This window comes from Urtica dioica, chromosome 10 (assembly GCF_054948205.1).
Source record: "Urtica dioica subsp. dioica isolate 48M chromosome 10, U.dioica_male_clone48M_v1_H2, whole genome shotgun sequence".
Taxonomy (NCBI): domain Eukaryota; kingdom Viridiplantae; phylum Streptophyta; class Magnoliopsida; order Rosales; family Urticaceae; genus Urtica; species Urtica dioica.
This window is the reverse complement of record NC_142765.1, coordinates 3,888,668-3,904,723: the sequence shown is the minus strand read 5'-3', so window position 1 is coordinate 3,904,723 and position 16,056 is coordinate 3,888,668. Positions and strand designations below refer to the sequence as shown.

General features: G+C 37.0%; 2 protein-coding genes and 1 long non-coding RNA gene across 5 annotated transcripts; all 3 read left to right on the top strand.

Moving 5' to 3' along the window:
* Positions 1–6: 6 nt before the first annotated feature.
* LOC149383130 (citrate synthase, mitochondrial) lies at positions 7–2,919 on the top strand. The gene is made up of 10 exons (XM_089628305.1): positions 7–58; positions 400–528; positions 650–692; positions 827–913; positions 1,444–1,545; positions 1,901–2,008; positions 2,088–2,138; positions 2,284–2,357; positions 2,440–2,491; positions 2,575–2,919. Exons 2-10 carry the CDS (start codon positions 467–469, stop codon positions 2,671–2,673), a joined length of 678 nt encoding a protein of 225 aa, XP_089484431.1. The 5' UTR covers positions 7–58; positions 400–466; the 3' UTR covers positions 2,674–2,919.
* A 3,969-nt stretch (positions 2,920–6,888) lies between these two features.
* On the top strand, positions 6,889–9,695 carry LOC149383129 (dihydroceramide fatty acyl 2-hydroxylase FAH1-like). Of its 2 annotated transcripts, none has more exons than XM_089629483.1 (7): positions 6,889–7,132; positions 7,785–7,853; positions 8,407–8,499; positions 8,615–8,811; positions 8,900–9,005; positions 9,116–9,262; positions 9,343–9,695. In XM_089629483.1, the coding sequence occupies exons 2-7, from the start codon at positions 7,803–7,805 to the stop codon at positions 9,460–9,462; spliced, it is 714 nt and encodes a 237-aa protein (XP_089485609.1). In that variant the 5' UTR covers positions 6,889–7,132; positions 7,785–7,802; the 3' UTR covers positions 9,463–9,695. The 2 variants fall into 2 exon arrangements, with proteins under 2 accessions (XP_089485609.1, XP_089485608.1); XM_089629482.1 differs by lacking the exon at positions 6,889–7,132 and adding an exon at positions 7,595–7,623.
* A 724-nt stretch (positions 9,696–10,419) lies between these two features.
* Positions 10,420–11,679, top strand: LOC149383128 (uncharacterized). Of its 2 annotated transcripts, none has more exons than XR_016301831.1 (3): positions 10,420–10,718; positions 10,835–10,940; positions 11,059–11,679. It is a non-coding gene; the product is annotated as an uncharacterized LOC149383128 (long non-coding RNA). The 2 variants fall into 2 exon arrangements; XR_016301832.1 differs by having other exon boundaries at positions 10,420–10,734.
* The last annotated feature ends 4,377 nt before the right edge of the window (positions 11,680–16,056 follow it).

The window sequence follows — 16,056 nt, the reverse complement described above, 5'->3', positions numbered from 1 at the left end:
AGGACTCGCTCAATTTGATTGCCCGCGTGCCAATAGTAGCAGCATATGTCTATCGAAGGTTGGTTATCATACCTTGTGATATTCAAGATTAATTTTTAGCCTCATAGGTGTAAATTTGTTGCATCCTTGCCATGAGAGAAATACATTTTCTTTAATATAGAATAGATCAGCATTATTCTTAATGAAATAATTGTACTAAATCAAAGAGACAAACATTGGTGTACATACTGCTATATCAAGAAAAAAAAATGTTTGTACAATATGGTTTCTTTTCTTCTCTTGAAATGGTTCACCTCATGTCATGATTTAGTGTCTCAACCATAAATACTATGCCTAAGACTGATATTTTTTTTTTTGGTAATGTATTGCTTTTCATTTGGATGGAATGTTTTTCCTCAGGATTTACAAGGATGGGAAAATTATTCCCGTAGATGACTCTCTCGACTATGGTGGCAATTTTTCCCAGATGTTGGGTTTTGATGATCCTAAGATGCTAGAGCTTATGAGGCTTTATATAACCATTCACAGGTTTGTATGAACCCTATTTTAATTGATGGATTCTTTATGTTACAAACCTCCTGCGTGAATGCTTGTATTGTGAGTTACGATTGCCTAAAATCCTATTTTGTTTACCTATGCTGTGTTGCAGTGATCATGAAGGTGGAAATGTCAGTGCGCACACTGGCCACTTAGTAAGTTATCCTCCCATCTGATCATTACCTTGTTTCAAGTCTGTCCTTTTGAGTTAGTCTTATTTCCAATTGTTTGACAGCTGGTATGTTCAGTATCAATGCTTTCCCGTTCTGAAGCCTTTTAAAAAATCCAGGTCGCCAGTGCACTTTCAGATCCTTACCTTTCATTTGCAGCGGCGTTAAATGGTTTAGCCGGGCCGCTCCACGGATTGGCTAATCAGGTACTGCTTCTTTCTTCTATCTTTTTTAGTGAAAAGGAATATAAAACGCAGTTTTGAGCACTATGAAAATTTTGTTATATGATGGGAGGTGTGCCTTGAAGAATAATGGAACGCACTATTCCCTTTTTTTAAACTTTGAAGGGTAAAACGTGTTTGAGCGTATATAAATACATAGCCCCAAATAACGACATACATGCTCAAACTAAAGTCGTGTAAAAAAATGTTACAATTATCGAGGCTTAAAAAGCACCAAGGGCTACGAGTCTATTTGCCGAGGCGTAAGCCGAATGAGTAAAATTAACTAAGTCACTTAAGTTTCCTGTGTGGTTTAATGCTCCGCTGTTCTTTGTCGAGAATTTAGTTGTTTCCAACATACAAGCAGTAATGCAGATTTTACTGAATGAATAGGCAATGGGTTTTTTGTATCTTATGATTTTTGCATTTTACTTCATAGGTGGGTTAGTAACAGACATCCTTACCCACTTACAATTTTAATGTGCTTTTAACATGGACTCTGCGTATTTTTGTAGGAGGTTTTGCTTTGGATCAAGTCGGTGGTTGATGAATGTGGAGAAACTATAACCAAAGATCAGTTGAAAGAATATGTATGGAAGACATTGAATAGTGGGAAGGTAGGTCACCATTTCCATTTTCCTGCATAATGCCTAAAGCATTCCAAGTTTTTCATGCATATTTGTCATTTTCTCTTCTCCATTGTATCGCTTGCATTATGTTTTATGCTTTTCATGGCTTTGGACACAAGTCGTCGCTTTTTTCCAATTAGTAATTGTTTAATATATAAAAAAAAAAGTTTAACTTATTTCTAAAGTCCTGTCATATAGAGTATAGACTGATTTTAGTGTTGAAGGGTTAATTTTTCTTCTCAGTTTTCTGTAATTATGTTAAAATTCAAATGCCCATTGATATATTCACTTTGTACTGGAATGTGTTAGTTATTTGAATAACGGTTTTTTGAAATGTTTTCAGGTTGTTCCTGGATTTGGACATGGTGTACTACGCAAAACAGATCCAAGATACACATGCCAGAGGGAATTTGCGTTGAAGCACTTGCCTGATGACCCGTTGTTCCAACTGGTAATATCAAGAACATCAACAAAATCAAGCCTTGCTTTAACTTTATTTTTAATTTATTTTCATCACATTATACATACAGGTCTCCAAGCTTTATGATGTTGTTCCTCCCATCCTCACTGAATTAGGCAAGGTAAAGAGTTGATTCGACTTACTTAAACACGAGTTTTGTTATTCTATGCAACCACTTTAGTAATGTATGAATGAGAATATCTGTTGTTACGTTTGATTATTAAGTTGAGCTCCGTTCATAACCAATGATATCGCTACAATTGTAGGTTAAGAACCCATGGCCCAATGTTGATGCACACAGTGGCGTCTTGTTGAACTATTTCGGGTTGACTGAAGCAAGGTATGGGATTTTATTCAAGGTGATTTATTGACCATTTGTTGTTTATTCTTGAGTTATAACCCCCGAGTTTAATTTGGGTCAGGTATTTCACTGTTCTTTTTGGTGTGTCAAGGAGTATTGGTATTTCTTCTCAGGTATTTATTTCACTGTTCTTTCATACGTGTATTTTTTATATTCCAGAATAAAGTTTGAACCCTCTTTTTTGTATCATCTACAGTTGATATGGGACCGAGCACTTGGTCTGGCACTAGAGAGGCCGAAGAGTGTAACCATGGATTGGCTCGAGAATTACTGCAAGAAAGCAGCTTCGTCTTGAGAATCATCGGCTTTAGTAACATTTGCTTATCAGAGCATGTTTTTTGGATAGTTCATATCAAGGTTGGGCAAGAGAATTGCAAAAAGGTTATTGTTGATTATTTGAATTAGTTAGGCATTGTGTTCAATTGCTTATACTGCTTAAGCTTGGATCGAGTAATAAGGCCCACCTGCTAATGTACATGCATGTTAAAAATAAGAATACAATTTCAACTGAAAGAAATGAGACTTCAGTTTTTACTTTTAATTTCTTTTTGGGTATTTTTTTTTTAACATAAAATGTATCTTATGAGATCTACAGTTCCATTATTGACATGGTGCGTATAACTGTACAATCCCTGGTCGTAAAAAGGTTTTCCAGCAATAGTAAACTCGTCACTGAATAAGGCCGGCATAGTTTACACCGTTTTTTTTTTGTTGCATTACAATTTCTTTCCGAAAATTGTTTGGATGCATCGGACTCTCTACGTTCTTCGTCTCTGAATAATTATGCGTTTTGGTATCTAAATCCAAACTACTTTTTAGTCTTCAAATTGTTGACTTTACAACATAGGAATCTTTTTTTCATAAAATATTTAACTTTTTAGTCGAGCACAACATCCGGGAAAAAAATGTATATTCAAACCAAAAGGGTTTCTATTTATCTTTTTTTTAGACCTTTTTGTCGTACTCTCGACCTACTTTATGTTGATCTTCAATGCTGATTGGATCTTCAAATGTTGATTGGTGTTGCCGATGATATCGATAAAATTATGAAAAAAAAATTCGTGGGAAGGCTTCGATAGGAACAAAGGTCGATCGGCAGTTTTATGGGGAGTTTGTTGCAAACCAAAAGATAAGAGTGGCCTCGGGATATGCAGCCTAGTCCGGAAAAACTAGGCACGCCTTGCCAAGTGGCTTTGGCGGTGTCCCTTATAATCCGAGGCTGTGTGGCATAAGATTATTGCTGTCATATATTACTCTAATGGTTGGGATCCAGGCCTGGCCTCGGGCCGTACTCGGCGGAGTCCTTGGAAATCAATATCCTCAATCCATAAGGAATTTTTCAAGCATTACAGTTGGGTGGTTTGAGATGGTTCCATAACTCGGTTTTGGGAAGACAAGTGGTGTGGGAATGAATGTTTTGAGATGCTATTTCGGTAATGTCCTTTAAGACTGTTGGCCATATCAAACTTCTGGTTATTAGCACAGAGAATTGGATTCGATGGGCTGGGACTTACGTGTCACGAGGAACTTATCGGACAGAGAGGCATCAGCATATGCTATTCTTTTGGAAGCACTATCAGTTACTCTTTGCGAAGAGATAGCGGACGGTAGAGCTTGGCTCGACGACTTAGAATAATTTTAAGCTAAATCAATGACTGCTGCACTCGAACCCACAGTTTCAGTCCCCACCACTCCATTATTCAAAGCAATTTGAAAGTTTGTAGCCTCGAAAAAAGTCCAAATTTTTTGGTGGAGATTGACTCTCAAAAGAATCTACACTGCGGATCTTATTAAAAAACAAAATCCTCAAATCGTATCATGTCTGGGTTGTTGCGGTCTTTGTCGAAGCACAAACGAGGATATTCCTCACTTGTTTTTCGACTGCCCTGCTGCATCAGGTCTTTGGAGTTGGTTTTCCTCGGTTTTCCTTTTCGTAGATATTTTTGGTCTTTGTTTGCTTCCACGGAATATCGAGTGATGGGGGGAGTTAGTCAAGACATGCATGTTCGCATGACTATGGACGATTTGGCTACGAAGAAACAAGTGCATCTTCGAGGATGATGGCTGGAATTCATAAGGATTTTGAGAGGCTTTCAACCTCAATATCGCTCTATGGCTTCACGCCACAAGCAAGGAATTCCAGTTCACCCTTTAGTGGTTCTCCAACGGGATTGGGAAAGCGCGCTTTATTGAAAAAGTTTCCCGTGTTCGGGGTCTTCCATTTATAGACAAGGAGTTTTGTACTCCCTGCTTTTTAGGTTTTTTGGTGGCTATTCAGAGCCTTTATCGGGTTGTAATTTCGTTTTGTAGGAGCATGTAAATTTTTTCCCCTTTGTAAAGCTTGTGGCATTTTTGGTTGGTGTCTTATTTTTGTTTTTGTCTTGCTCTGGGTCCGCGTGCTGGAATGTGTTGGATCTGGAGGCTTGACTCTTTCGTTTCACCTTTTTGTGTAATCCGGCTCACGCCTTCATTAATACAATGATTTTTTATTAAAAAAAATATTGATAATATCGATGGTATATCACTGAGATATTGCTTACCGACAGATTTGTAGACTAAAATCTAATAACAAAATATAATTATAAATATGTTGTATATTTTTTTTATAATTTATTTAATATATATCAATATGTCTAATAAATATGCATAAATATATGTATTTGTATGTATTTTTGTATATATAAACAGATATATATACATAAATATATACATACATAAATATATACATATATATATATATATATATATATATAAAATAAAGCAAAACAAAAAATCGTATCCACAATAAATATCGTACATACATATACCCAAAGAATTTCAAGCACTGATGTACACGTGCCAAAAAAGAGATCGTATATACAAGTGAAGGCTTCGATGCAATTGTGTTTGTAGTAATAATTTTTAATATACCACCGACCATGGTAAAAGTGTAATTTATTTTAGTTAAAAAAAACACTGACATTATATCGATATTTAGTGGGTTATAAAGGTTTTTATACCAAGCCTTCCCATTTTTTGATATACGATTGTACACCGAGAATGGGCCGGTCCATACATTCCAAGAATACAGCAAAAATAAATTTGTATCATTTTTAAATTAACTATGATAACCATACCAGCAAATAATCGTATAAACAATACTAAATAAGCAATCCAATGATGAACTTATAAAACAGAGCACATATTTCATAACCCAAAACCAATGATCGAAATACCGTTACTGTTACCGTTCCGGGACTCAGATTTTACTGGTATTCGAAGGCAAGCCAGATGAATACCGTAAAATTCAGAAAATGGAATACCGTACTTACCGAAAGAATGTAGTGAATAAATATTTTTTAAAAATTCATACATAACATAAGATAAAAATGGAAAAAGTCTACAATAATAGTTCAACAAAAATCCAACACAAACTTAATTACATAGTTCAATACAAAGTACAAAATCAAAATAATGGTAATATTCAGGTTAAAAACCAACTAATTATACATAAAATTTTATATTCTACAACTAATTTAACAAAAAAAGCCAAATAAACACATTCAAATCTAAACACATTCAAATCTAAACCCTATTTTATGATGTAACAAAAATTGAAAAAAATTGGATACAAACTCCAATTAAACACAATCATGAAGTTATAAACTAAGAATTTGGACTAAATCATAAAAAACTAACAACAAATTTTGTGAAAAACACAAAATATCATCAGATTTTAAGAATTGTCGATATTTGATCACTTGTCGGTAAATTTCCGTCAGAATACGTGAGAATTTGCTTAAAGACAAATGAAAAGTGGAAGGATTCTCCGGATGACACTAGAAACCAGAACGGTTTTCTCGGAATCCAAAAAAGTTCCAGTTTTGTACATACCAGTACCGCGACTAAAAAAACGATTTCCGGACCGAAATTCGCGGAATTTCAATTACTTTCTTTTGCTGGGAAAATTAAGGTTACAATTAATGTTACTTTCATTTGCTGGGAAAATTAAGGTTACTTTTGTTTCTCCAAATAATTAAGGTTACTTAACTGCAAAGACATTACGCTTGAACCTGTCCACGTGAAAGTGACGTGATATTGTTTTTGCCAAAAAGTTGAAAGGACCTATGAGATTGTTTATTAATTTTCGAAACCAGATTTTAATATATTTTTTGAGGCAAGATGATATAAGTCCAACAATTCAAGAACAAACGGGTTATATCTTTTGAAAAATAAGATATTGACCACCGGGATTTTGAATGAAATCATTCCCAATTCAGAATTTTCTAATTATTTGCTATTGCTATGAGTTGTCTCGTTATAACAGAGTGGCCCACCTCACCCCCCTATAGCTGTGAATTGTGAAAAAAGAGGTGCCAGATCGGTTTTTATTTTTTATTTTATTTTTTTTATTTATTATTTTTATCTTTTCAAATATAACAAGATTGATTTATAATCGGATAAAATAAATAAATGCCAGTCTGGCAAGTCGCATATAGTTAGAATCCAACGTGAGAATCTTGCTGGCTGATTATATTCTGAGAGGCCTATAAACCAAAATCAACGGCCCAGATTTGACCATAAAAATATATTGGCATCTTCCACAGAAAACGCCCATAGAAAAAAAAAGGAGACTGTTCTTCTTCAGAGACAGAGCGAGGCTATCTCTCCTTCAGGTTTTGATTGCATCGAATCGCATTGTCTCTGGTTATTCATTATATCGCGCTCTATTCCCTCACCTGAATGCGATTTTCTCAGATCTGGTTCCTTCTGCGGTAATTAATATCGTTTTTTCTTCCGAATTTCGTCACCAGAGAATCTAGGGTTGCGTTTGATCTGTGTTTTGATTTTTCTTGTGGATTGGTTTTTGCATCGCGCGATTTGGCCTAGGCTACTCGCTCGTTTGTTTTGATTCTGTTTCTGGTGAAATAGAGGAGAAAATATATACTACTAAAGAGACTGGTATATTTTTAAAAACTTTATCACGAAAGTTACTGCGATTTAATCCCTTATATATTTTTTTTTAAGTTTAACTGGTATGGTTGGTGGGGATACAATTTGTATTTTTTTTTTTCGGGCAACAATTTTGATTCGATCCTTCATTGTTCCTTTGCATGTGGGGCCAAGTAAACAGTTTTGGTTTTCTTCTCTCAGAAGCAACAACAATCGTGAATTATGTAACCAGTCTCTTATTGGCTTGTTATTTTTATCACTTGGTGTATGAAACTGCCAAAATCATCTTAGATTTTGTTTATTGTTGTGAATGGTTTGTAACATTAAGTCTTGGCATTTGCCACGCTTATTCATCTATATGTATTTAGTGTCTAAAAAAAAAAGATGGTTCATTATTTTTCTTTCTGAATTCATGTTGCTACAAAGTTTTTACAATATTGATATCTTCTCCCATTTTATTTCCCTGCTTAATAGATTTCCATAGAGAACAAGATGGTTGCCCAGGGGTTCACTGTTGATTTGAATAAACCACTCGTTTTTCAGGTAATGTGAATGGACATTCAGTTTTTCAAGTGTCTCTAATCTTAGTAGTTTTGTTTTTCCTTAATTTATTCTTTCTTTATCTTCCCAAATTTTGTTGTCGGAAGCGATTACCCTCCTTTTACTTTACTTGGGGATGGAACTGATCACTACACATCTGGTTTTAATCATTGTATCTATTGTTGTTATTTAAATGAACATCTGCATGTCCTAAAAAAGAAGAAGCTGTTTTCCTTGCTGATATGCAATTTGCGTATGCTAAAATTAATTATCACAGTTTTTTAAAATTAAATAAATGTTTATTCTCTCTCCTCGTACAGTCTAAAAAATGCATAACTTGTGATCTAGAATTTTTATTTTTATCAAATTTGGTACCAATCTCGATGGGATGATTATTTTTACCCACCTTTCGTAAGACATTTTTCCCCTGCAAAACATTTTGTATACCCCCCCAAAAAAAAAATTGGTTTTCAACTTTATCCGAAACACGTTTGAGTTCTCGGCTCCCGCAAATAAATATTTGAATAAAGTTTTCTGAAATTAAGCTATATTATAGGTTGGTCATCTTGGAGAAAATTATCAGGAGTGGGTGCACCAGCCCATCCCGAGCAAGGACAGCCCTCGGTTTTTCCAAAGTGACTTTTGGGAGGTATTGCCTAAACATGATTATCATTTATATAAGTTCACTGCATAGCATCTCAGAAGTCAATGAATGGAAATGTGCCCTAACTTGTGGCGTGTATCTCTTATCTATCGGAATGCAGTTCCTCACGAAAACGGCATGGTGGGTAATTCCCCTGATTTGGGTGCCAGTGGTCTGCTATTCCGTGTCTGTGTCGGTACGGATGGGACGTACTCCTATTGAGATTGCTGTGTTGGTCGGCTTGGGTATATTCCTCTGGACATTGATCGAATATACATTGCATCGCTTCCTTTTCCATATCGAAACAAAGAGCTACTGGTTAGTCATCTACTCTCTCAAGTTTCCGAGGTTTTTATTTTTTTTTGTCCTCTCTGTTGTGATCCGAATCCTCCGATAATGTTTTCAGGGGAAACACTTTACATTATCTTCTCCATGGATGCCACCATAAACACCCAATGGATGGCTTGCGTCTCGTTTTCCCTCCCGCTGCGACAGCTATCCTTTTATACCCGGTAAGCATTTATCCCTGTTTCTTCATGGATTGCCATTTGCTCTCTCTCTCTCTCTCGCGGTTATGGGTGAATTCGAATCATGATCGGAATTTATGCTTCATCAATGGCAGTTCTATAATTTTGTCAAGACTTTCTCCACCCCAACTACGACCCCAGCTCTGTTTGGCGGTGGATTGTTGGGTTATGTGATGTACGATGTCACCCACTATTACCTTCACCATGGTCAGCCATCCAAAGATTCACTTCGAAGTCTTAAGGTGAGATACTGAATCAAGTTACTTTGCTCACCTGGCTTTTTTCCTGACAACTTGTAACGTGCTCTGTTTTTCCCCCCCAGAAATACCATTTGAATCATCACTTCCGTATTCAGAACAAAGGCTTTGGCATAACTTCGTCGCTGTGGGACAAGGTGTTTGGGACGCTTCCTCGTACAAAAGCAGCTGAGAAGAGTAGATAGACCGTTTTCCTGTTTGGCCGGTTTGAGTGTGATTCCTCTCAGAAACCTATTCTTTATTCTTATTCTTGGGGTCTATCTTGGTTTTGTAGCGTCTTAAGTTCAGGATTGTCATGACATGGACCAACTGCAATATCAATTTTGTGGCAACAGCCTCTGTGTAAATGAAAATCATGTTCGTAATTTTTTTTATCCTTGTTAACAAGTAAAGTCATCGTTCTCATCTTAACTCCCAATATGATCATTCTCTTTCGTTAGAATGGCCGTACTTGAAGGGCTTCTTCGTAGGCTAATGGAATGTATCCGTACAACTTGCACAGGAACAAATCTAGTTCACTAACCATACATGCCTTGTGACTGTGTCTGTGTGTGAGGTTTTTCTTCTTAATGTGAGTGCTAATTTGATTGGAATCACAAACGCCGGGATTGTTAACATCAAATTTTTGGATATTCAAAAGCGATAACCGATCTAATTACATAAATACAATTCGTTTCATAAAACTAAATTTAGGTTTGATGATGTGACACCGAAATTCAATTTCGAATTAGTTTGATTATCGATTGAACATTTGTTAATTATGCACGTCCACCCTCTAAACATGGATGTGCTTCGTCAACGTCATACAAAATGAGAAACTAGTAGTCATTAAATCATACGAGGAGATATATTTTTGTTTCTTTTGAAAATTGTATTATAAGTATAACAATATGATTAATATTTAACTAATTTAAAAAATATATTAATTATTTTTTTTATTAAATATGAGAATATCACGTGTTTGTTCATCTAATTTAATGGTTTAGGTATCTATGGTGTAACTAACATGTAACATTATGTATTTTTATCACCGAAAAAATTAAATATATAAGTATGATTTTTAAAAAATATTAAGTATTTTTACCATAAAAACTTAAAAAAAAAAAAGAGGCAAGTTTCAACTTTCAAGTCATCCTCACCGGTCTAGCTCGTATCCGTAGGGTTTATCTCCTGCAGATTCCAGACCTGACAGTCCATTTCTTTCTGTGTGAAAATCAGATTCTCATGTTCAAATCAAAACACAGTCAACAAACAATGCGAATCTCTTCGCTTCATATCATTGAACAGGCGAAAGCCAAGTTCTGCCATTACCCATTCCGTCTCTCACTGTTTATCTCTGCAAAACCCTAAATCTCTCTGCCGATTTTCGGTTTGTTGAACCGTAGGAATGGCCGGTGATGTGCAAGTGAAGCTCGAGATTCCGGGTTCATGCTGTGCATTGGCACTTCACTCTTCGTGTCTAGATTCTTCATTTTTTTTTTCTTTCCCTTTTCGAAGGATTTGAATTGATTTAAAATTTTCAAAATAAATTGATAAAGAGTTTTGTTGTCGTTTCAGTGGAAGAACAAGTACTCGAAGTGAGAAGAGAAACGGAATGCTCTTCGTCAGGCAGTGAAGCTTCTTGAGCAGCAGATTGATAAGATTCAAGCCGCGAATAAGAAAGGTAATCATCGATTCTCTTTTCCATTAAATAGTTGAGGATTCATTTTGGTATGCGTATCAAAATGTGATTTGTCAAGTTAGAAACGCATGGAAGCTCGTGTCAATGCTTGTAATTTTAGTTTTCTTAGTCAAGAACGAGGTAGCGATAACCAAGATGTAAATGGTGAGGTGAAGATTCTTAAAGGTCGAGTTGCTGAAGGGGAAAGAGAAATCAAGCGCTTGAAAGAGGCCGTTCTAAGCGAAAGGAAAAGAGCTGAAGCAGAGAAGAGGAAAGCAGTGGAAGGATTAAAAGTTGTGAAATCGGAAAAGGAGATAGCAGAGAGGTATAGGCTCCAAATGGATGTACTTAAGAAAGAAGCCGACGAAGTCAGGTCTAAGCTCGCAGCTGAGATGAGAAAACTTAACGACGCAAATAAAAAGCTTGAAGCAGAGAAAAAGAGGGTTGCCAAGGAGGCCAAACGGGCAGATCTTGAGCAGCATAGCAAGCTTGCAGAAGAAAAAAATTATGCTGAAACATTGTCTCGGCAATTGGTAGATAGCAAAAGCGTAAAACTCGAGGAGGCAAACAAAAAGCTTCAGTTGGAGAAAGAAAGAGCGGATGGTGAGAGTGCAAAAGTAGAATCACATAAAAGGATTGCTGACAACTTACGTAGGCAGTTAGAAGAAGACAAAAACAAGACTCAAATATTTTTCATTTATATACGATATCATAATTAACAATTATAGAGTGTTCTGTTCAAGTGGATATTTAGTCTGATTGGGTCCCATTGAGAATATAAAGTAATAGTATTTGAAATCAGCGTGGGATCAAGACGTCGGTATGTTATAAATCATTTGAAAATAGAAACTAGAGTAAGCTCTAACATGTACTTGGCAAAATTTAAAAATATCCAAACTTAAGGAAGTAATTGAGTGGTAAAAAAAAAAACACTTCAGCTAAAAGAATAAGCATATAATATGGAATTATAATTTATAACACACTTTTTATATTTAATACCGTATATAAGATATATATATATATATATATATATAATTTTGATTTATAGATATATTCATGTTCATTTTGCTTTATATGCAAGTTTTTAACTTGTGAATGTTCATATTCTTTATGGTTCTGTTTATGTTTATCTTAACCTGAACTAAAGTGAAAATGTACATATTATGTATGTATTTCTTTTATCATGTATTGTCATTTGTTTATATAATTTTTGTAAATATAGTATTACAATTTATTTTAGTTATGTTAATATCAGTTAGTGAGTTATATTTATCTAGTAAAATTGATAATAACTGCTCTATTTTTTTTTATAATTTAACTTATACCCTAATTATTTAAAAATACTGTAAAACTCGAGCAATTTAAAATTATTAAATAACATATTATTCAATGATACAACCAAACCCTTAATTTAAATTTAAATTTTTTTTTAATAAAATTTTCTCTTTGGCTTTTAACATTGAATTGAAGCAACATAAAAGAGATTCATGCTCTTTTTGTTAAACCGTCAGAAGCATAAAATAAATTGATAATTTTTTTTATAAAACTATATAAACCAAACAGTGAACTAACTATGAAACTATCTTTTTTCCTCTATTAAACTCGTATGCATTATTATAAATATTAAACCCAGAAGAAAAATTAACACTAATAAATATAAATACGTATTAATTCTATAGATATTATTACAATTTAAATATTACATATTTTCCAAGTTTAAAATTTGATATATATATATATATATATATATATATGTATTTATGAATCATATGTTTAATTCATTATGCAACATTATTTCCATTCGGTTTTCTATCAAAATGTCGGTTTTCCATGGAAAACGGCATATCGATTGCGATATGCCCTTTTTCACATTTTGTCCGTTCGATTTTCCTGATATTGTTCTTCAGCTCCATAATCCGACGCAACTCTTAAGCGGTGAACTTCACCTGTAAACAAAATTCACATTTAATAAGTTAGATTCACGCTAGTAATTAGAATTAGACGCGGAAAAAAATGAACTAATTGATTCATAATCCGACGCAACTCTTCAGCAGTGAACTTCCCCTGTAAATACCGTTCATGTTTTTTTATGCTAAATTCAAGCTAATTATCATAATTAACGCGGATAAAGTATTGATTCACAAAAACTAAAATAGAACACTTACCATTTTGATTGATGTTTGAGTAACGCCGAGCACAAAAATTACTGAAAGATTAGACTGACATGTGAGAAAAATCCATAACAGAAGATACTTGCAACTTTTTTATAATTTAGAACATATAATTTAAGTTAGAACGCAAAGTTGACGAAGAAAATGAGATTTGCAACTAGTGTCATAGATAAGCATGAACAGAGAGAGAGAGAGAGAGAGGATGTGCTCTTTTTATTTCTCCTTCTCTCTTTTTTTTATGAACCTCTCTATCTCTATCTGCTAGGATTTTGCATTTCGGGCTCAATGGGCTAAAATCAAGAATAAAGATCGTTGATTGTTCTCTTCACCCGAGATTGTCGATGTGCAAAGAGGATTATACCCGAAATGTATAATCAAAGAAAAAATACACAAAAATTAAGTTGACTTTATTCACATAAAAATCAGACATGCCACACATTAAATATATAAAATTGATTGGATGAATGGATTAACAAGGAGGGAAGAGAAATGAAAAGAAAGTGGTGAACTATAAATTTTTAAAAAGTTTATTGGTATAATGTGAGCAAAGATTATAATTCATCCATTTCTTTGTGTAGTATAAATTAAAATAGAGATGAATGATTGATGTCTTAAATACTAAAATTTCTAAAATGCTATTATTTTTGCATAATAATTATAGTATTAAATGGTATATATGTAATTTACTTTAATTATTTGTTTCCATCTTTCTCATAGTTTTTGGTGGGTCTCACAAAAAATTAATCTCTCTTTCAATCCTTTCATTACCAAACAACACAGTATATTTATTTCTATAGCAAAATTCCTACATCTTGATCCACATCATTCCACTTTCCATCCTACTAAACAAGACCTTAAGATTTCGATTGATCACCTGTGTTCAAGCTAATCAGCTTGTGATCGATACATACATCATTTGAAAAAAGAAATTAGATTAAGCTCTAAAATCTACTCTGCAGAATCTAACAATATCCAAACATTAAAACTTGTAACACATTAACGGAAGTAAACATTTGATAAGAGAACCAAATGTTGTCGCACGAAAATGAACAACTATTGAAAACCTCGGGCGGTTCGATCCAAGGCCGGACCAAGTGATCGCACCCGGGCCAAGAGTGTGAACTCGAAAGTCTCGAGCTAGGTTTTCTCCGATCAACCCGCCTCTCGGGAGAGGTAGGGGGTGAGGAGGAGGAGTGACCGTGCCTTGGGTGTCGGCTCCCTACGTACCCGTGCGTGGGATCAGGTCAGAACGTAGTTCAGGCGCGTGTAGCGCAGTATGAGGCGTAGAACCTTGGTGGAGAAGCGTGCTCGACGAAGGAGACGGGGCACGAGGGGTCCTCGGCGGCGTCTCAGAACTTCGGAGATCGCGTGCGCGTCTAGCGTATTAGACGCGCAAGGGGAACTCTAGTCGAGAACCCTAGGGGCGTGCTTGAGCACCGGGGGGCGTTCAGTCAGAGGGAGCGACGTCCGGGGAGTTCCCGTGAGTGCTTCAGAACCTCTGAGAACGAGAGAGACTTGTGAGAATGCTTCAGGCCAAAAATGGCATCAAGAGAAGCAGAGAAGAGTGAGAAATCGAGCGTATCGATATGAGATGAATGGATGATCTTCCCCTCAATGGGAGTGAGTTTATATAGGTGTTTGGGGACCTTAAGGGGGTCATTTGGCGTCCAGTGGGACTAGGAACGCGCCCCTTTTCAAGAGGAGGCGCGCTAAGGAGCAGCGGCGCACCATGCACGGCGCGAGACCCGCGGCGCACGGCGCACAACCCGCGGCGCGCGGCGCGCGGGCAGCGCTGCTCAATGCGCGGCGCGCGGCCCTGCCGGCGCGGCGCGCGCTAGGCTTCGTCTTTGTGGGCTTTTCGCGATCGTCTCGCTTCCGGGCCCGTTGAGCTATTGTGGGCTTGGTGTTTCGGTTTCATGACACAAATGTTTGTTCGACGGATAGGACTCGAGTCGATGCTCGACTCGAGGAGCGAAGCTCGACTTGAGGAGACCGACTCGAGGCTCGACTCGAGGAGCGAAGCTCGACTCGAGGAGACCGACTCGAGGCTCGACTCGAGGAGCGAAGCTCGACTCGAGGAGACCGACTCGAGGCTCAACTCGAAGAGCGAGGCTCGACTCGAGGAACTGACTCAAGTCTCAAGGAGTCAAGAGTTTGGACGAGGATTTGGAGGCTTGCCGCTCTTCAGGACCTCCGGCCTGACCATCGGCCCTTTGAGCGACATACCTTCTCGGTATCTCGGGTTTTCCGAAAACGACCAACAACATTAAACTCCCAAGTTTGTCGCTCGGGAGGTTCCCAGCGATGAACTTTTTGTCCTTTTAGCTGGGTGTTTGAGGAAAATACTTTCCAAGTCCCGTCATCCAAGGAAATTTTTCCTTTTTTTTTTTTGGCGCAGCCGCGCGGCGCGCGCACTGGATGGCGCAGCGCGCGGTCTGTGCGGCGCGACCCGCGCGGCGCGGGGTTGGCTCGCTTTGCGCGGGGGAAATCCGACTTTTCGGAGTTTTTCTCCGTTTTTTCTCCTTGTGGGAGTAGGATTTCGACTCCTATCCCCCCAGGAGTCTATAAATAGACCCCCATCTCTCTTATTCCTCCACTTTATTTTTTCTCTCTTTCTCTACGCTTGTTTCTTTTTTACGCTTGCATTATGGGTGTCCCTCCCCTTTTCTCAACTGAGAGTCCCGAGATTGATTTCTCTTTCTTGTTTCAGGGTTCTGAACTTGCAGAGGATGATCTCTTCGCAGGATTAGGGGAAGTTCCTCTGCACGTGGAAGAGAATCCAAGCGGAGTAGAGCAGTGGCTCGAGGAAGGCGAGCCGGGCGTGACCGTGCCTGTTGCTCAGCCTCAAGAAGAGTGCGTGCCAGCTGGGCGCGATACAGGTGGGGAGTTTGATCATCCCATGTCCAGGGGACCTGCCTCTCGCCTCGTGATCAACTTAGTTGGCGAGG

Excerpts from the sequence above, each read along its gene's own strand:
- LOC149383130 (XM_089628305.1), top strand. The coding sequence starts at position 467 with ATGTTGGGTTTTGATGATCCTAAGATGCTAGAGCTTATGAGGCTTTAT. Across the intron at positions 529-649 it reads CTTTATATAACCATTCACAG|TGATCATGAAGGTGGAAATG; the intron begins GTTTGTATGAAC and ends GCTGTGTTGCAG. Across the intron at positions 1,546-1,900 it reads AGACATTGAATAGTGGGAAG|GTTGTTCCTGGATTTGGACA; the intron begins GTAGGTCACCAT and ends AAATGTTTTCAG.
- LOC149383129 (XM_089629482.1), top strand. Across the intron at positions 7,854-8,406 it reads ATAAACCACTCGTTTTTCAG|GTTGGTCATCTTGGAGAAAA; the intron begins GTAATGTGAATG and ends GCTATATTATAG. Across the intron at positions 8,500-8,614 it reads TCCAAAGTGACTTTTGGGAG|TTCCTCACGAAAACGGCATG; the intron begins GTATTGCCTAAA and ends ATCGGAATGCAG.